The sequence below is a fragment of the Tursiops truncatus genome, chromosome 7 (genome assembly GCF_011762595.2).
Source record: "Tursiops truncatus isolate mTurTru1 chromosome 7, mTurTru1.mat.Y, whole genome shotgun sequence".
Taxonomy (NCBI): Eukaryota; Metazoa; Chordata; class Mammalia; order Artiodactyla; family Delphinidae; genus Tursiops; species Tursiops truncatus.
In genome coordinates, this window is record NC_047040.1 from 65,338,148 (window position 1) to 65,357,523 (window position 19,376).

The 19,376-nt window shown below is 33.8% G+C and overlaps 1 protein-coding gene across 3 annotated transcripts in view; it reads left to right on the top strand.

Annotated features, from left to right (window-relative positions):
- SCN7A (sodium voltage-gated channel alpha subunit 7) overlaps positions 1–19,376 on the top strand; it is an 88,052-nt gene that overhangs the window by 49,328 nt on the left and 19,348 nt on the right. For 2 of the 3 annotated variants that reach the window (XM_073807616.1, XM_073807615.1), the window contains exons 12-19: positions 979–1,217; positions 2,273–2,446; positions 4,216–4,572; positions 7,915–8,352; positions 10,841–10,946; positions 12,488–12,642; positions 15,202–15,375; positions 18,631–18,738. In XM_073807616.1, coding sequence (XP_073663717.1) covers positions 979–1,217; positions 2,273–2,446; positions 4,216–4,572; positions 7,915–8,352; positions 10,841–10,946; positions 12,488–12,642; positions 15,202–15,375; positions 18,631–18,738 — 1,751 coding nt within the window. The remainder of the gene's footprint in view (positions 1–978; positions 1,218–2,272; positions 2,447–4,215; positions 4,573–7,914; positions 8,353–10,840; positions 10,947–12,487; positions 12,643–15,201; positions 15,376–18,630; positions 18,739–19,376) is intronic. The other variant, XM_073807617.1, reaches the window with a different exon arrangement.

The following is a 19,376-nucleotide window of genomic DNA, read 5'->3' on the forward strand; positions in this document are numbered from 1 at the left end:
TGATTCACTTTTTTTTAAAATTATTTATTTATTTATTTATTTATTGGCTGTGTTGGTTCTTTGTTGCTGCCCGCGGGCTTTCTCTAGTTGCAGCGAGCGGGGGCTACTCTTCGTAGTGGTGAGCTTCTCATTGTGGTGGCTTCTCTTTGTTGTGGAGCATGGGCTCTAGGTGCACAGCCTTCAGTAGTTGTGGCACAGAGGCTCAGTAGTTGTGGCACATGGGCTTAGTTGCTCTGTGGCATGTGGGATCTTCCCAGACCAGGGCTCAAACCCGTGTGTCCTGCATTGGCAGGAGGATTCTTAACCACTGCGCCACCAGGGAAGTCCCCATATGACTCACTTTTAAGGAAATCCTCCAATTTCTTCAGAATTTTGGATGATAGTAACTAAAATTTAAGGAATAACATGAGACTATTAGGATAAACAATACTTTAAAATATCATAAGCATAGTGTTTTAGACACTGGAAAAGGAACCAAAGAGTACCAAGGTATTTTCTTTGTTTAACACTGAAAACAACATGAAGTATTACCTTGTAACTAAAAATACAGTTTGGTGTATATAACATTAACCTATTAAGGTCCTTTTTATACTTGTCTCTGCTTTTTAAATATATATAACTAGTAATCATTATTATAGACAATATTGAAAGACATTATTTTGTAAAGCATGTAAATCTAAAATTATAAATATACTCTCAGTTATATTCCATATTTGTTTTTCTTGAGAGGTACTCCTATGTTTTGATTCTAATACGTAATTTGTCTCATTTTCATTTGTCTAACTTGAAAGCATGAACAAAATAGAAGAAATTTACTTTGCTCAGATTTTTATTAATACAAAATATTTCTATTTGCTAATACAAAATCAGAAGTCTAGTTTCAAACCTCCCTTTGCATGCAAAAGTCAAAAATTTCTACTAGTTAGAGCTTAAATAAACAATTAGCTAATGCATAACTTTTCTATTCTTTCATTTCAGAACTTAGAAAATCCAGGAAGAGATGCCCATTTTGTTGGTATAGATTTGCTAAAACTTTCTTGATCTGGAATTGTTCTCCTTGTTGGTTAAAGTTGAAAGAGTTTGTCCATATGATTATAATGGACCCATTTACCGATCTTTTCCTTACCATATGCATAATTCTAAATGTACATTTTTTGGCCTTAGAACACTACCCAATGAGTTTAGAAATGAACAATATTCTCAACATTGAAAACCAGGTAAGGCTCTCATTGTACATTATTTTCTTTTGCAATTTCAACTTTTCTTTAGTCATCATTATCCCTGCTATTTTATTTTATAACTCCAAAATGTTGCAAATGCATTATATGAGTATGAGATGAAGTACTGTGTTCATGCTTTCTCACCTCACCTCCCCCAGCCCTGCTTTGTGAATATTCTTATCATTGAATAGATTTATAGCTAGAGTCCGTTTAAATTTAATACTTCTAGCTAGCTGCATGGCAGTCAGGTTAAGTAGAAATTATTTATTTCCTCTCCCTTCTCAAATATCCCCTCTTTTGGTATGGTAGCCCCTAGATCAAGGTAGGGCAGAGGTGAAATAACAGACACAAGTCCTTCGCTGACATCTGAATTTTGAATTCTGTTACAACTGCACCTAATCTTAGACTGGAGCTTATCTTTTTGGCAAGGTATTTTTGAGATTTGCCCATCTTTTCTTTCCACATACAATACAAAAGAGAAAGATTTCTATGAGTTTAAAAACAAGTCACATTCAAGCAAATATATATTGTTCAATTTCGTTTGCTTTTATTGTTGTTTAGTTACTTGATACTAATACAAACAGCCAACTGCTACCAATTTTGAACTATACATTTACTTGATACCAAAACAGTAATTTAGTTAGTTCTGCCAGTGTAGTTTTCAAAGGACAATTTCCATGGGTTTGCTTTTTTTCTGGATCATATATACTTTTGAAAAATTTCTTTTACTCTTTTAAAAATTAAATATCTTAATATGTACTCTTTAGCCCAAAAGGAACTATTCAAAATGAAAAGATTTTCACTCTCAAGTATTCTTTTGTTTTCTTCCAGGATGACTTTTATTAAAGTAATTGAAGATTACACGATGTTTGACATTAGATTGTCAAACAAAAGCTATGAGCCTGTACTTGTAATACAGACTCTGAAACTAATCAGATCTTGACAGAGGAAATATGAAAAAGGTGGCAGTGAAAATTTACAGTTTCTGCGTGTGAGGGTTCTGACAGAGCTACTGGAATTATATTCTCATCTCTGTGTTTTGTTTTATTTAGGTGTTTATTGGAATTTTCACAGCAGAAATGATTTTTAAAATAATTGCCATGCATCCATATGGGTATTTCCAAGTAGGCTGGAACATTTATGATAGCCTAATTGTGTTCCATGGTTTAGTAGAACTTTATGTAACACATTGTCATGGACTGGCTGTTTTACGATCATTCAGGGTGGTAAGTAGAATCCAAGACCTAAATTTTATTTTATAAAAATTCATCTCAGTTTCCTCAGACGTGAAGTGGGAAGAATAGTAATACCTATCCTTTTGGTATACTGGAGGTAGTAAATGAACTGATTCATATGTAACAAGCTTAGAAAGTAACCCAGAAAAGAGTAAGTAGTCTCCAATGCTGTTGTTTGGCTCAGGCATTAAAGGAAATACGCCATATATACAGCAAATTTGAGATACAGTTTTAGAAAGCAGGGTCAGGAATACTGGGTCAGTTTTGAGAAGCAGGATAATAAAGAGTCCCAGAAGCTGAATGCCAGTGTGTAACTAAAGAATCAGGTGAGTATTTCTAAATGTAGGGTAGAAAACTTTGTAAAAGAAGAACGGTCAGGCCAATAAAATGTTATTAGAAAATTATCAAGTCAGAATCACTATATGCCTGCAATGTAGGTGGTAGTAAAAGCATCAGAAAACTAGGCAAAGAAATAATGTTATTAGAATGATATTTATAGAAATGTTGGGCATTTGATAAATAATATATTGTCTCATTCTTGGTAACAAGTTGAAGGAATGTAGCAGATATCAAGAACAATTAAGTAGATTTGATCTTATCCAAATAATTCTTCAGAATCCTATCTTAAATCTTTATCCATAGGCTTGTCTAATGAGTAAGAGAAAAATATAAAAGCTGTATTTATCAAATTTATGGATGAAACAAGACTGGGAAATACAGACAATGTAATAAAAGGTAGTATCAAAATATCTCAAAGACTAGTAATGGACTGAATCTAAGATGATTACGTTTATTTATTTATTTTTTGGCTGTGTTGGGTCTTCGTTTCTGTGCGAGGGCTTTCTCTAGTTGCGGCAAGCAGGGACCACTCTTCATCACGGTGCGTGGGCCTTTCTCTATAGCGGCCTCTCTAGTTGCGGAGCACAAGCTCCAGACGCGCAGGCTCAGTAGTTGTGGCTCACGGGCCTAATTGCTCCGCGACATGTGGGATCTTCTCAGACCAGGGCTCGAACCCGTGTCCCCTGCATTGGCAGGCAGATTCTCAACCACTACGCCACCAGGGAAGCCCTAAGATGATTAAGTTTTACATGGATAAATGTTAAGTCCTACCCCTGAGTCCAGAAAGCCAACTATATACCAGAAAATGTTGAGGAAGGTATAGCACATATAAAAATAATATATGGATTTTAGATGACCCAAATATTAAGGTGATTTTGTGCCATATAAATAAAATTTTTTTAATCTGGTGAAAAGAAATGAAATATTCAGACTAAACCTAGCATGTTATGTTTGGTCTTCCATGTTATTTTTAAAGGTAAATACACAATAGAACTGTCAATGGAATTCAATGGAAGCTGAAGACTTTTCCAGCATCATCTATATGTCAAAATGTGGGAAAATATTCAATACACTGTGAAAAACAAAGCAAAGAATGGATACTTGCTTTACCAGATATTAAAACATAAAACTAGAATAATTATAATAGTGTAATATTGAATGGGAATTGACAGATCAATAGAAGAAAATATACATGGATTTACAGTAATAAACTATAGAATATGTAAGATGTATTAAGAATTATACATAAACTGAATTTTCAGTGCTTAGTATTAATAATGCTCAAAACTGAATATTACATTAAAGACTACATATGTATATGTGTATAATGCTGATAAAAAATTTTAATGTACATCGTAATGAATAGTGACCAGATTTTTTGTTGTTTTTTTCTTATTCTGGGTTTTACATTGCTCTATCAGTTGCGAATTTTCAAATTGGGGAGATATTGGCCAACTTTCAAGATTTTGCTGCTGACTCTTGGTAACTCAGTAATGGCCCTGAAAGACTTGGTCCTGCTGTTGTTCACATTCATATTCTTTTCTGCTGTGCTTGGCCTGAAGCTGTTTGGTTCAAATTACAAAATATACGTCTGCAACATAGATGAAGACTGTCAACTTCCACGCTGGCACATGCGTGATTTCCTCCACTCCTTCCTGAATGTATTCCGGATTCTCTGTGGAGAGTGGATAGAAACTTTATGGGATTGCTTTAAGGTAGCAGGCCAATTCAGTTGTATTCCTTTTTACATGATGGTGATTTTAGTTGGAAACTTATTGGTAAGTAATCCATGCTTTAAAATTTTCCTTGAAAAACTGATGTATTGTAGTCTGGCATTTTCATAATGTGGACTTATGGAAGCCAGTGGTCTATAACCGTGCTATCTGATATGGTGGCCTCTAGCCACATGTGGCCATTGATCAGTTAAAATATGAGTGGTCCACTTTGAGATGTGTCATAAGTGTAAAACACCCACTGAATTTGAAGTCTTACCTCCCAAAAAAGAATGTAAATGATTTCATTAATAATTTTTATATCGAATGTATTTTAATTATAGTATTTTGATACATTTAGTTGAATAAAATATATTAGTAAAATTAATTTCACCTGTTTTTGTTTACACTTTTAGTGTGCCTACTGGAAAATTGCATATGTGATATGCATCATATCTCCATTGGATAGCACTGGTTATAACCTGCTACTCAAAGTAGCTTTGGTTTTATTTGAGATAGTTATTAATGAAGACTCTCAGATCCCATCCCAGACCTGTGGAATCAGAATCTATATTTTAACAATATCCCCAAGTGATCTGTATGCACATTAAATTTTAAGAAGCACTTAAATGTAGCACTGGTTGTCAAATTTGACTGCACGTTGGAATTACCAGGGGAACTAATAAAAATAAACTAATGTCTTGGATTCATTCCCAGAGAATCTGATTTTATTGGTATGTGGACATAATCTGGTCATCACGATTTTTTTTAAATCCTCATTTGATTAAATTGTGCAGCAAAGTTGGAAAACCACTGATCTATAAAACTGTTATGCATTAACTAAGAGGAAGTACTTTCACTTTTAAATTTCCAGTAATTGGAGTGATATTACCTTTTACTTCTTCAAGAAAAAAATGGCTTATAAGACAAAATTCTTCTTACAGGAAAAAAAAGAGATTCAATATTTACGTTTTATTCTTAAGTCATAGAGGTCAAGCACATCTCCCAAAAGGTGGGGAAAAAAATCACAGGTTAGACTCCATTGTATCAGCACATTTCCTCATTGCTTCTGTTTACCCTGGGCATACTCCTGTCATATGCACACATTGACATTATGTTTAATTGTTCATGTACTTGTCTATCTTCCTTATTAAACTGTAGGCTCCATGAAGGAAGGGATCATGAGTCCTCCTATTAATCTTTTAGGAGACTAGGCTATTTTTAATTCAGAGCGCACTTAAACAAAGCAGTAGCATTTTACAGTGTTATAAAGTTCTTTCTTTAGATCACAGTTCCAGAGCATTTTGAACTTGATTTTCAGCCTTTTAACGCTCTTACTGTATATATATATATATATATATATATATATATATATATATATATATATATATATAGGGGGAAGTGTGTGTGTGTCTAAGATATAAGAAATCTTACATTGTAAGCTCTTAAATATACAGTTGCTGTAGCATAATTTTTCCTTCTCCAAATCCTGACACAAAAATCTATTCTTTCATTCATTCCATACTTAATTAATTTTTCAACAAATATTTTTTATCATGTACTTTGTGCCTAGCATTGTGCTGGTTGTCTATTTAAGAGAAAACATGGTTTCTACTCATATGAAGCTTATAGTCATGAAATTCTTACTAAACACCCTTTTCATTTTTCTCACTGTGGACAATACTTAACCAAACAAAGGAAAAAAAAACAACCAACTACCTTAAATTATACTTGGTCTTTCCCTTTGTCCTTTGAGAATGATAGAGATGCTAATAGTCTAGTTCCTACAAGGGCCATGGAGCCCCTGCCCAGATTATCTGTAAGTAAGCCTTAATATCAAAATGGGACACTAGTGGGAGAAAATCAAACTATTCTGGGGATATTGGCATTCAATTACTGTCTTTTCAGTTTTTTTTTTTCCATTGAGATTCTGTAATTGTAGGTTATAGAAAATATATGTTAGTTGTTCAGATGATCTTACCTGCAAGAAATTTCCAGTGCTGAGCCATCTTATACCCTCTGTTTTATTGCTACACCAGAACTATGGTTACGATTAAGATGATTTATTTGATGACTTTATTAACTGCAACAATATTTTGATTTTTCCATGAGTGAGTCTCATTTGAGCTTTCTCTATTCCTAAGTGTTAAAAAATATCTGGGTATTGAGAAGTAAAAGTAATTCATTAGAAATGAACACGATTTGGTGGGTACTTCATAATATTTTAGGTGTATATGCGCATGAGAAACAGTAATTATCAGACCTTGAGAATTCACCTCTTCACATAGATCCAAAATTCTGAAAGATATTTTAACAAATGAATGCTGCAGATCTTCATCTACTTAGCTATTTTATTTTATGTACACATAAATTTTCAGTATAAGTATTTTTAAAAGTAGATCTTAATATATGAAGAAATCAGAAATACAAGCAGGAAAATGTTATGTAAGTTATATACATATTATTACACATAATGTGTAACATTTGAACCTTTCCCTTTAAAAATAATAGGCAAAGCATAAAGTAAATTAAATCTTCAGAAACTCAAATATCTGAAGAGAGGAGAGAAAACTGCCAGAATAGACAAAATGCTCAAATTACTACTTTAAGTCTAAGAGAATAATCAACATAAATCTCCAACACTAGAATCTAAAATTATAATCTATACCCTACAACAACAAACAAAATAAAAATCTGATTCTCTGCAAAATGTACATGCCTTGATCTTATTTCTCAGTGATGGTAAAGGTCGAAATACACACTATCCTCGAATTCAAAATAACTTGCAAATATTAGGAATGATTCTTCCATCACTCATCTCTTTCTTATTTGACCAAATTTATTATCACAGAGAATCAGTTAACCTACCCAATCCCTGTGCTTGCACGTCACAAGGAAAGTTAGATGTGGGCTTCAGAACCAGGGATAGCTCTCTCCCCATGAGATTCCTCATGGGTTTGCAGACCCATGAAGATGTCATTACACATCTTCCTGGGTTAGGGCTAAAGTGAAGTCAGCCACCTGGAGTAGCAAATCATTTTCTCACTTTGGGAGAGTTAGCCTGGTTTAGTGAGAAAAACAAACTTTGGAATAAGACAGACTTATGTTCAACCTCTGTGATCTTTGATACTTAGCATCTGTAAGCTTTGTGGTTTTCATCTGTAAAAGAGAAACAAATGATATTTCATAGAATAGTGTGACCTTGAGATGAGTTCTGGCTTTACAAACCACTAACACAGCACCTGGCCCACTGTAGATGAGCAAAAACTGAATAGCCTAAATAGCATTGCAGTGTGTATGCTGTTTTCAAATCTCAGGTCCGCTTTTTTAAAAGATTATTTTGTCGTTGTTGTTTGAAAGGAAACAAAAAAATGAGATGCATTTAACCTCATTTACTTCCTCATTCAGATACTTTACCTGTTTCTGGCATTGGTCAGCTCATTTAGTTCATACAAGGCTGCAACAACTGAAGAGAATGATGAAGCAAAAAATCTCCAGCGTGCAATGGCGAGGATTAAAAAAGGAATAAATTATGTGCTTTCTAAAATATTATGCAAAAACCAAAATGTTCCAGAGGAAACAATGGACAATGTAAGTGATATATATGTTAAAGAGAATATTTCTGACCATACTCTCTCTGAATTGAGCAACACCCAAGAATTCCTCAAGGATAAGGAAAAAAGCAGTGGCACAGAGAAAAACACAATGACCGAAAATGGGAGTCAGTCACTTATCCCCAGTCCCAGTGTCTCAGAAACTGTACCGATTGCGTCAGAAGAATCTGATATAGAAAATCTGAACAATAAGGAGATTCAGAGCAAGTCAGGTGATGGAAGCAGCAAAGAAGTAAGTTGTTTTAATATCATGATTTCTTATTGTTGATTGATGGCATTGTTGATAAGGAAGTGAAGCAGTGCTGAAGTTCCCAAGTTAGATTACCCATTCAATCCTAGCTATAGCATTCCTTGCTCCTGATTTTCTGCTGCTGATCAAGTTTCTTAAACTTTCTAAGCTTCAGTTTCCTCGTCTGTAAATGAGGATAAACTTGTATCTATTTCTTAGAGGAGATAGAAAAGAAAGATTGAGAAAAATAGTTCAATAGTGCATAGAATAATGCCCATATATAGTAAGCACTTAGTAAACAACAGATAATATAATTATAATAGTCTGTCCATTAATAAGCAAGCAGCATGGGGTGATGAAAAGCATATTGAAGAAAACTACATTTTTAAAATCTATGTGTGTTATTGGAGAAATCACCAAACTCTCCTGGACTTTATCATATTTAAAATATAAGATGGGACTAGAAGAGTGCTAAATTACTTTCTTGCTTGCTAAAATTTTAAGATTCTTGTCAGTCCATTTCTGCAACGTATTATAGCATATATAATTGAGTTGGACTAAAAGAACAAAGGAAAAAACCACCAGTTTGAATTGTGAACATTTTGCAACTTTATAAACACAGGGTGGTGGGGGAGAAGGGTCATATTCAAAGAAGGGCAGATACTGCTGTTCACTTAGCTTTTAAAATGTATACCCTACGGGATACAGTCTTACTGTCTTCATTTGCGAGCAGCATAATGTGTTAGTAGGAGCTATCATTTAATTCAAAGCTACATCTATAGAGATCACATCTGCACTGTGAGCCACTTGCATTGGACCTCACTAGAGAATCGTTTTAGTTCATTCACTGGCATGGGGAAGGGCAGAGAATATCTTTTTCCAGGTCCCCGTAGTCTCGGACACCATCTTATCTCCCAGACCTCTTCTGGCTTGGCAGCCGCTCTCTGCAATAACTTATCAAATTGGCCTTCTAAAAGGAATTAAGTTTCAATTATTCAAAGTCCTTCTAGTTTCTAGTGCAGGCATCTTTGTTTCCGAGAATCATTTTCACTCCTTGTCACACCCCATATTCTCAGGTTCATTTTCCTTTAATTAATACCATTATTAGAAAATGAAAAGTATTCTTCTCCAGCACACTTCTATATCTTCACTTAAATATTTATGAATATTTATAGAGTGCTAACTGATTTTATTTAAATTATAACAACACTATAAGGCATGTACTACCATCCATTTCTCAGTAAAATTACTATTTATCATAGCACATCATGTGGAAATGGGAAACTTCTTGCCAATCTCATTAGAAAGTTGGAGATACGAAAATACATAGGAAAGATGGAAATCAATATAACTGTAAATGTTGAAGTTTCAGAAGTTGTCATTTAAGCTGCATAATTATTTGGTCTTGTTGATTGGTTAACTACTCAAAGAAGATTTATTCATTTATATATTTATAACACTTTCCAGATTATGTAGCCCAAGAGTGCTTAGGATGTTGATATACCAAAAGCCAAAGATGAAATATAAAATTACATGTGATCTGATAATTCATAGATTCATGCTCTCTTTGGTATTTAAGCTTTCATATTTTATTACAAATATATAACTATATGAATTTCATAAAAGCATAAAATTTAAATCAGATTTTGAAACTTGTTTTTTCATAATGTAGCAATATATATTGGCCATTAAATAATCTTTTACTAAAATGATTTATAATTTTGAATCTTAATTGATTTATTTATAAATTTAGAATAAAAGTACTCACACAGTTTTGGGAAAATGTCATCAAATAATTTATGTGCAAGGGTTTTCCAAACTCTAATAAAGCATTTAAATATAAAATGTATAATTTTCAATCATTGAATGCTCAAACATGATATAATATTAATTTATTTATTGTCTACTCCCAAATAAGTGCATTGCTATACCCTTATTTTATCAATAATAAAGAGAATACAAAGGGAAATGAAATAATTTTTCAAGAGATTTGCTTATTTAAGAGTAATATCCTGCTGTATATTTTATTTTTTTAATTGAGCACCATGATGTCTTACAATTGACCGTATATGGTTTAAAGCAAACAAAACTTCTAATTTTATTTCCTTGATGCTTACTGTGAAAAAGACAAAGAGGTAGAACAAAATATTTATAATTTTCTTTTTTGTATACTCTACCTAGATCTTTCCTTTCAGAAATTTGAGATAGCCTGCACATCTTTTAGGAGAACAGTGTTATTAACTATATGTTAATTTTAATCTAAAAATCATTTTATCTTAAGTTAATTTTTTAAATATTTTTTAAAAACTTCAATTCCCAGAGATATGTATGCATTTTAATATCAATTATGAAATTGGCCTGAAGTCTTTTACGCCTGACAGTAGTCTTTCTGTACATAATTTTTCTTTTTTCTGAAAATAAAATAAACTTTAACTACAGTGAGTAAATGAAAGTTTAATCACAACTTTCTTGGTGGGATTTTACTTTTCAGAAGGTAAAGCAATCTAGCTCATCTGAATGCAGTACGGTTGATATTTCTATCTCTGAAGAAGAAGAAATGGTCTATGAACGTGGAAAGCCAAAGCGTCTTAAAAACGGTAAGAAAAAAAGTAATTCCTTTGAAAATTGTATTGAAATTAGACTAAATTTCTCTTAACCTAAATAATACTATTGAATATACTTTTAATTTTAAAGAGTTTATTAATTTGACTAAGGAATACACACACATGAACATGTTTGTGTGCATGCACCTGTACACATGCCCATATGAATCCTGATAGAAACTTATAATAAATATCTAAGAAAAAGTCAGTATTTGGAAAAGAGAGGAAGGGCCTACTTCCTAGGGAGTCTAATGAAGTAGTTAAGAGTGTTGGTTCTGAAATCAGACAGCCTGAGTTCGTATGCCAGCCCACCATTTACTAGCTTTTACTTACCCTCTCTCTGGCTCATTTCCTAACATGTAAAATGAGAATAATAATAAGACTTCATGGGATTATTAAAAAGATTAAATTAGTGTACGTGTGTATGTTTTTATAACTCGTGGAATGGGGTCAATATTTAAAATACTCATAGGAAAACAAATCACGTGATGGTCATGTATTTTTATATACCACATGAATATTAAGAAATGTATGGGGCTTCTGTCAGTTGACCGACTCACTAGATATGTAGCATGCAACCCTCAATGACTTATAATTCAAATTAGTTTCCTAACAAGATTAACAAATAACTGTAGGTTCTGAACATTTGAAATCGCTGGAAATCATCAAAATGGTAATTGCTAAATGTTCAAATTCCTATATTCAAAAATAAGAATCCGCTCTTGGTAGCTTGAGTTATAGCACTTGTATCATACAAGACCAGGGAGGAAACATTTTCTATATTTTTCTGACCAAAGATGTATAAATTGACTCTAGGTAAAATTTTATAAAATTCTAAAATGTGTCTCTTTAAACTCCACCCACCTCCATTCTTCATTCTCTTACCTGTTAATCATACCCTTCTCAAGCCTCACGTTTTCCTTATGCTAACTCTCTTGACGAGAAGGTAGAATTCAACCTCATACACCAGTACCCTACCCACAAATTACTCCAAGCTTAGCTCCTTAAAGAGTCTCAATCAAAATTTCCATTCCCATGCCACCTAAGAGCTGGGATCAATTTAATTTACTTAACTGATATTATACCTCTTACCATGTCATAAATATTTGTATATTTAAATGGAAATGCTTGTTATGCCATGTGAATCTTCAGAGAATGACTTTTCAGGCATTATACAAAAATGTAGTAATCAGAAGATGGTGTGTGTGTGTCTTGTGTGTATGCATGTGTGTGTTTTGTAGGAGTGGGGGTGAGTTCTATTCTCAGACTCTGTCCAGCAGGGTAAGAGGATGTTCTAAGTCATCTCTTCCTTTCACAATTTCTTTCCTCTTACTGTTACCAAACTCACAAGCTAAGTTTTTTCTTTTTTTCCTCAGTGATTGCAGTGGTCACTACAATAGAGGTAAAAATCAAATATTTATGTCAGAAACCACCTATATTAGACTCTGTAAATAAATACTTGCCAAAACATTTGGAATGTTTACTTTTTCATGAGTTTTCTAGATTTCTGTTCTTAATAGTTTCATTCTTGACAGGTTATGGACGAAGATCTTCATCTGCTCAAATCAGCAGAGACTCCAGGAAAAGAAAAATTTGGCAGAACATAAGGAAAACTTGCTGCAAGATAGTAGAAAACAGTTGTTTTAAGTGTTTCATTGGCCTTGTCACTCTGCTCAGCACAGGTGCTCTGGTAAGTGAGAGTTCATATTTTTATGGAAAAAAATGCATCATGAGTCTACATTCATGAAGTCACCATGCCAAATCATTTTTCCCCAGAATACTTATTATAGCACAAAATTTCATATTCTAGGATTTTAGTTGTGGAAGACATACATTACAGTTTCTCAGAAAGTCTGTATATGCCTCATTCAATATTAAATAAATAATATAATTTCAAAATATATGAATGATAGCAGGAAAAAAGAATGTTAATAAATACCCAATTTTTCTTATTTTAATAAAGTTTAATAAAATGCACATATTGTGCTAGTACTTTGTTACCCGTTCCATTGGAAAGAGAAATATTGCATTTACTTTTTTGTAAAATTAATTAATTAATTTTTGGCTGCGTTGGGTCTTCGTTGCTGCACGTGGGCTTTCTCTCTAGTTGCAGCAAGCAGGGGTTACTCTTCATTGCGGAGCGTGGGCTTCTCATTGTGGTGGCTTCTCTTTGTTGCGGGCTCTAGGGGCATGGGCTCAGGAGTTGTGTCTCGAGGGCTCTAGAGCACAGGCTCAGCAGTTGTGACGCATGGGCTTAGTCGCTCCGCGGCAAGTGGGATCTTCCTGGACCAGGGCCCGAACCCGTGCCTCCTGCATTGGCAGGAGGATTCTTAACCACTGTACCACCAGGGAAGTCCCTGCACATACTTTTAAGAACCTTTGAACTGCAAATATATTTACCCATTGACCCAAGAATCTTAATTCAGGGAAATTATTTTAAAATCTTCACACATATTAAATGCATTTACAAGGCTATGCACTGAAGAATTTTTTGTAATAGCAAAAGATTGAAAAACAAAAAGAAACCATATTAGATGACTGTTTAAATATGCTATGGTACAGTCATCCAATGGGACACTGTGCAGTTACCTAGAAAATACAAGAGCTGTCTGCATGCTGATATTGCAATTCCCCAAGATATGGTAATAAGTGAAAAAAAGAAAGAATAAAGTGTACAGCATGCTACATTTTATGTAAGAAAGGGAGAAAAATAGAACGCATATTGATATTTGCTTTTGTTTGATTAAAGAAGATCAAAGAATGATACACAAGAAATAGTTAATCATGAGATGCACAAAACAGAGTCATGGTTGGGAACCAGACTTTGTACTGCAAATATTTTTAAAGTAAACTTTATACTGACATTTAGCACACATACTGAAAAGCATGAAAATCTTAAGTGTATAGCATAAAAGATTTTCACCAAGTGTATGTACCTATGTAACCATCACTTGGCTTGAGAAATAGAATGCTACCAGGGCTCCAGAACCATACTCTGACCCTAACAGTTACTTCTTCATTCCATGTGGATAGCCAGTATGTGGACTTCAACTGCCACAGATTGGTTTTGCCTATTTTTTAATGTTTTAATTGAAATAGAGACTTCTGTATATCTTTTTATATTATTTCACATTATATACCTATTCAGTAAGTAAATACATGTAATGAATAAAGTCCTTTAAAATAACTTTGGATGATATTTATAATCTGCTTTTATAAACACTTTTACTCCATAATTCGTTCAGTTGAGTCAGCAATTCTCTTATTTTATATTTACTTTTATTTAATAGGTTTTTAAGAGTCACACCATTATTTACCAAAGATTATTTTCATCCTTGTTTAATCTTTGACCTCAAATACACTTTGAAACAAGTCTGCCTGAGGTTATTGATATTTTATTGCCTTTTTTACAGTGATAAAAAATACTATGAAATTGCTTTGAATGACATTATCAGAATTTGCTTCCTTCACAGTAAAATTGAGGTTGATCTATTAAAACCAAGAAACTTTAGAAAAACATTATAATTTTATTTCATATTCATGTGTTTCCAATGGTTGATCTGACAAACTCTGTGACTTTTTCATGTAATAGCAGCATGGATTTCTGAAAACACAGGTTTGGGGGGTTTTGTTTCTTTGTTTGTTTATCTCTGCTCCTTTAATCTCAATAGCATATATCTATCAGATGGCTATGTGGAATTAGAGACAAGAACCAGGTCAGATGTGACTAAAGATTCCACCTCTTAAGTTTGATTAATTGATTTGAGAGAGGCTTTTCAGATCACTAATTAGAACACAATTTGGAGGTTCTGGAATCAATGAATGATGTCTGCTACAGGCATGGGATCAGAAAACAGATGTGGATTGTGTGAATAAATCCAAACCAAGTGAACAAGCCCTTGAGACTACAACCTATGACAATGCTCACCATCTAGAGATGGGATTTCATTCCCCTCTGTGCCAAAAGAGCTTATAGAAATTACATGTAGGGCTTCCCTGGTGGCGCAGTGGTTGAGAGTCCGCCTGCCGATGCAGGGGACACGGGTTCGTGCCCTGGTCCGCGAAGATCCCACATGCTGCGGAGCGGCTGGGCCCGTGAGCCATGGCGGCTGAGCCTGCGCGTCCGGAGCCTGTGCTCCGCAACGGGAGAGGCCACAACAGCGAGAGGCCCGTGTATCGCAAAAAAAAAAAAAAAAAAAAAAAAAAAAGAAATTACATGTACACTAATCCTTAAATTTTTTACCCACAGGCTTTTGAAGATATATATATTGATCAGAGGAAGACTATTAAAATCTTATTAGAATATGGTGACATGATCTTCACTTACATCTTTATTCTGGAAATGCTTCTAAAGTGGATGGCATACGGTTTTAAAGCCTATTTCACTAATGGCTGGTACCAACTAGACTTCATGGTTGTTATTGTACGTATTTTAAAGAAAAAATTGAAAGGCTATTTGATTTACTCTTCCTTCTTTACTCTGACTTACTCTTCCATTTACTTATGTCTTTCTTTTCCCTCTCTATATACATTTTCAGTCACCAACATCCCATATATCTTCATATGTAATGCTTCACATCCATCCTTTTCTTTTCATTCTAAAATTTTAACAGTTCAGTATTTAACTCCTGATTCTTCTAATCATTGCCTATAAACCTGCTGCTAATTAGAATACTCTTATTGCAGAATATCTTGAAAATATCAGCATTCTAAAATATTTAGATTGGTTCTACCTTTAAATCATACATTTAAAATTAGACTACTTATCATAACCTTCACCAGTACCACACTGATCCAAGCTACCAGAACTGCCCATTTGTATCACTGCAGTAGATTCCAAGCTGAGATCCTTGCTTCCACCACTGCACGCCTTTGTTCTACTCTCCACATAGCAACCACAGATGTTGTACTGTTGTAAAATGAAACTCAGCTCAAGTCACTTTTCTTGAAATCCTCCAATAAACACCCCTCACTCATAGTAAAAGCTACAGTCTTTGCAATCAAAGGCCTACAAGTCTCTACATGATCCAGTCTTATGTCCTGCTACTCTCCCTTTCCCCCATCCTGGTCTATATACTGCTCCACCAGCACCGGAATTCTTGAAGTTCAAAAACCATGCCAAAATTACTTCTATCTTAGTGCCTTTGCACTTATTCTTCCTTCCACCTGAAATTTTTGCTGGCTCACCTCATTTATGTTTGCTGAAAAGAAAGTGTTGAAGTTAGGTCTTTCTGCATTACCATATTTAAAACTGCAACCACTACAATACTCCTTTGTGCTTTCTCTGCTTTCTTCATTTCCTATTAATATTATATGGGGTTGGCCAAAAAGTTCCTTCGGATTTAAGTAAAAATAAAAGACACATTTTTCATTTTCACCAAGAACTTTATTGAACAACATATTCACCCTTCTGTTCCACTACTTTCTGCCATTTTTCAGGCAACTTCATAATTCCATCTTCCCAAAACTTTTTATCTTTTTGAGCAAAGAACTGTTCTAGGTGCCTTTTACAGTCTTCCAGCGAACTGAAATATTTTCCATTAAAAGAATTTTGTAAAGACCAAAATAAATGGAAATCCAAAGGTGCAGTGTCTGGTGAATATAGCGGATGAATCAGAACTTCCCAGCCAAACCATAATAGTTTCTGTCTGGTCATCAAAGAAACATGTGGTCTTGCATTAAACTCATGGAAGATTATGCGTTTTTTGTTGACTAATTCCGGATGCTTTTTGCTGAGTGCTGCTTTCAGTTGGTCTAATTGGGAGGAGTACTTGTTGGAATTAATCGTTTGGTTTCGCAGAAGGAGCTCATAATAGAGGACTCCCTTCCAATCCCACCATATACACAACATCACCTTCTTTGGATGAAGACTGGCCTTTGGTGTGGTTGGTGGTGGTTCATCACTTGCCCCACGATCTCCTCCATTCCACGTTATTGTACAGTAGCCACTTTTCATTGCCTGTCACAATTTTTTTTAAAAAACAGAATGTCTTCATTACATTTAAGTAGAGAATCGCATGCAGAAATACGGTCAAGAAGGTTTTTTTCGCTTAACTTATGTGGAACCCAAACATCAAAGTGATTCACATAACCAAGCTGGTGCAAATGATTTTCAGTGTTTGATTTGGATATTTTGAGTATGCCAGCTATCTCCCACATGGTATAACGCTGATTGTTCTCAATTAATGTCTCAATTTGACACTATCAACTTCATCTGGTCTACCCAACCATGGAACATCATCCAGCGAGAAATCTCCAGCACGCAAAACACTTTTGACACATTTGACCAGTCACAGCACCTTCTTCAAAAACTGCTAAATCTTTTTTGCATTTCAGTTGTGTTTTTACCTTTCTTGAAATAAGAAAGCATAATATGCTGAAAATGTTGCTTCTTTTTTTCCATCTTCAATATTAAAATGGTTACACAAAAATTCACCAATTTTGATAAGTTTTTAAAAAATGCACACAGATATGACAGCTGTCACAATACAATCTAACAAAATTGTTTCAAATGAAGTTAAAGACAACTAAGTGCTACTAGAGCCATCTTACAGAAAAAAACCAAACAAATATTTTGGCCAGCCCAATATAATTTACTCACTGATTTTGCTTACTGAAAGATAAGCTCCATTAAGGCAAAATAGTTTCTCAGTTTGGTTCTCTCCTTATCCTATACAATTGTTATCCTAGAACAATTCATGTCACGTATTAGGTGCTCAATAATTTTTCTTGAATGCACAAATGTCTCCCTATTCTATAAACAATGATTGAAGCTTCTCAGTCTTTAAATAATGACTTACAATATCTGACCTTTGTCTTCTAAATTAATTCTTGCAATTAACCTTCTACTTCAACCAAACCATACTACACCTGCAACCCACCTTCCTGTTTCCTGGTATTGTTCTTTTGAGTCCACATCCCTCCATGCTTATATAAATGATACCCTTACTTCAAAGTCCACTTCAAGATAATCTCTTTAGCATGGAGTAAAAGAGAGTAATTTTTTTCATTTATATTGCCTTGAAAATACAGAAAATATGAAGATACAACAAAAGTTAATCATAACTATACCACCTTGCTCAATCTCCGTTAATTTTTTAGAATTTGAATCATATTTATACATATATGTTTAGTTTAAAAAATCACCTTAGAATCTTGCTACATTTTTTGGTAATTAGTACTTGGACTTAACAGTATTCATTTCCTTCTTTATGCCTCTTCTCTGAAATCCTATTTTTTATATCATCTTAACCATCTTCATATTTAGATTCATATGTAAATATATTCCGAATTTTGTTTTAATGAATACATTGTGTACTATTACCATATTGCAAATAATCATGTAACTGATTCTTAATTTAATTTAAAAATAAAAAGTGGATATAAATATTAAGCTTTGACCATGAAGAATCTCAAATATACAAACTTTTGTTTATCTCGATAGCATATATTCCTATTACCAGAAAATAGTTTTATCTTTCTTTAAGTGATTTGAACACAGAATGATTTTCTTATATCTTTCTGTAGGTCATCATTAAGATATATTGAAATGTATATTAAAATATTTCATAAATTTCTTAGTAGGCTTTGACTGTATCTTTTCCATAATAAAAGTTTTTTACACATTGTTTTGATTAAAGTTAAAATTAAATTCTATTCACTTTTTTGATATACCCAGGTGTTTTGTCTTAGCTTAATAGGCAAATCTCGGGAAGAACTAAAACCACTTATTTCCATTAAATTCCTTCGAGCACTCAGAGTTCTATCTCAATTTGAAAGAATGAAGGTAAGAGAAAAGTTTCTAATCTATAGGTTTTTATTTAGGATTAATAAATCTCCATAAATTAACAATCATGTTGTCTTCACATTTGTACCTTTAACAATATTAATACAGAAGTCTTACATATCACTAATTAAAAGTACAGAAGAAAGGTTTATTAGTTATGCTTATTAACATTTTAGGCCTTTATTGCTCATAAGATATGAAAACTAATAAAGATAAGCAAAAAATTAATAGTTGAGAGAGAAGAAATAATAACCCACTGATACATAGAAGTATTAATGAAATGATATCCATGTTAAAAATATAACTGATAGGGCTTCCCTGGTGGCGCAGTGGTTGAGAGTCCGCCTGCCGATGCAGGGGACACGGGTTCGTGCCCCGGTCCGGGAAGATCCCACGTGCCGCGGAGCGGCTGGGCCTGTGAGCCGTGGCCACTGAGCCTGCGTGTCCAGAGCCTGTGCTCCACAACGGGAGAGGCCACAACAGTGAGAGGCCTGAGTACCGCAAAAAAAAAATATATATATATATATAACTGATAGAAAATGAAATGTTGATCAGTTAGCTAACTTTTTTAAATTATAAGGACATCATACACACTTATTAATTTACCAAATGAAATAACAGTTTGAGTTTTAAAATAA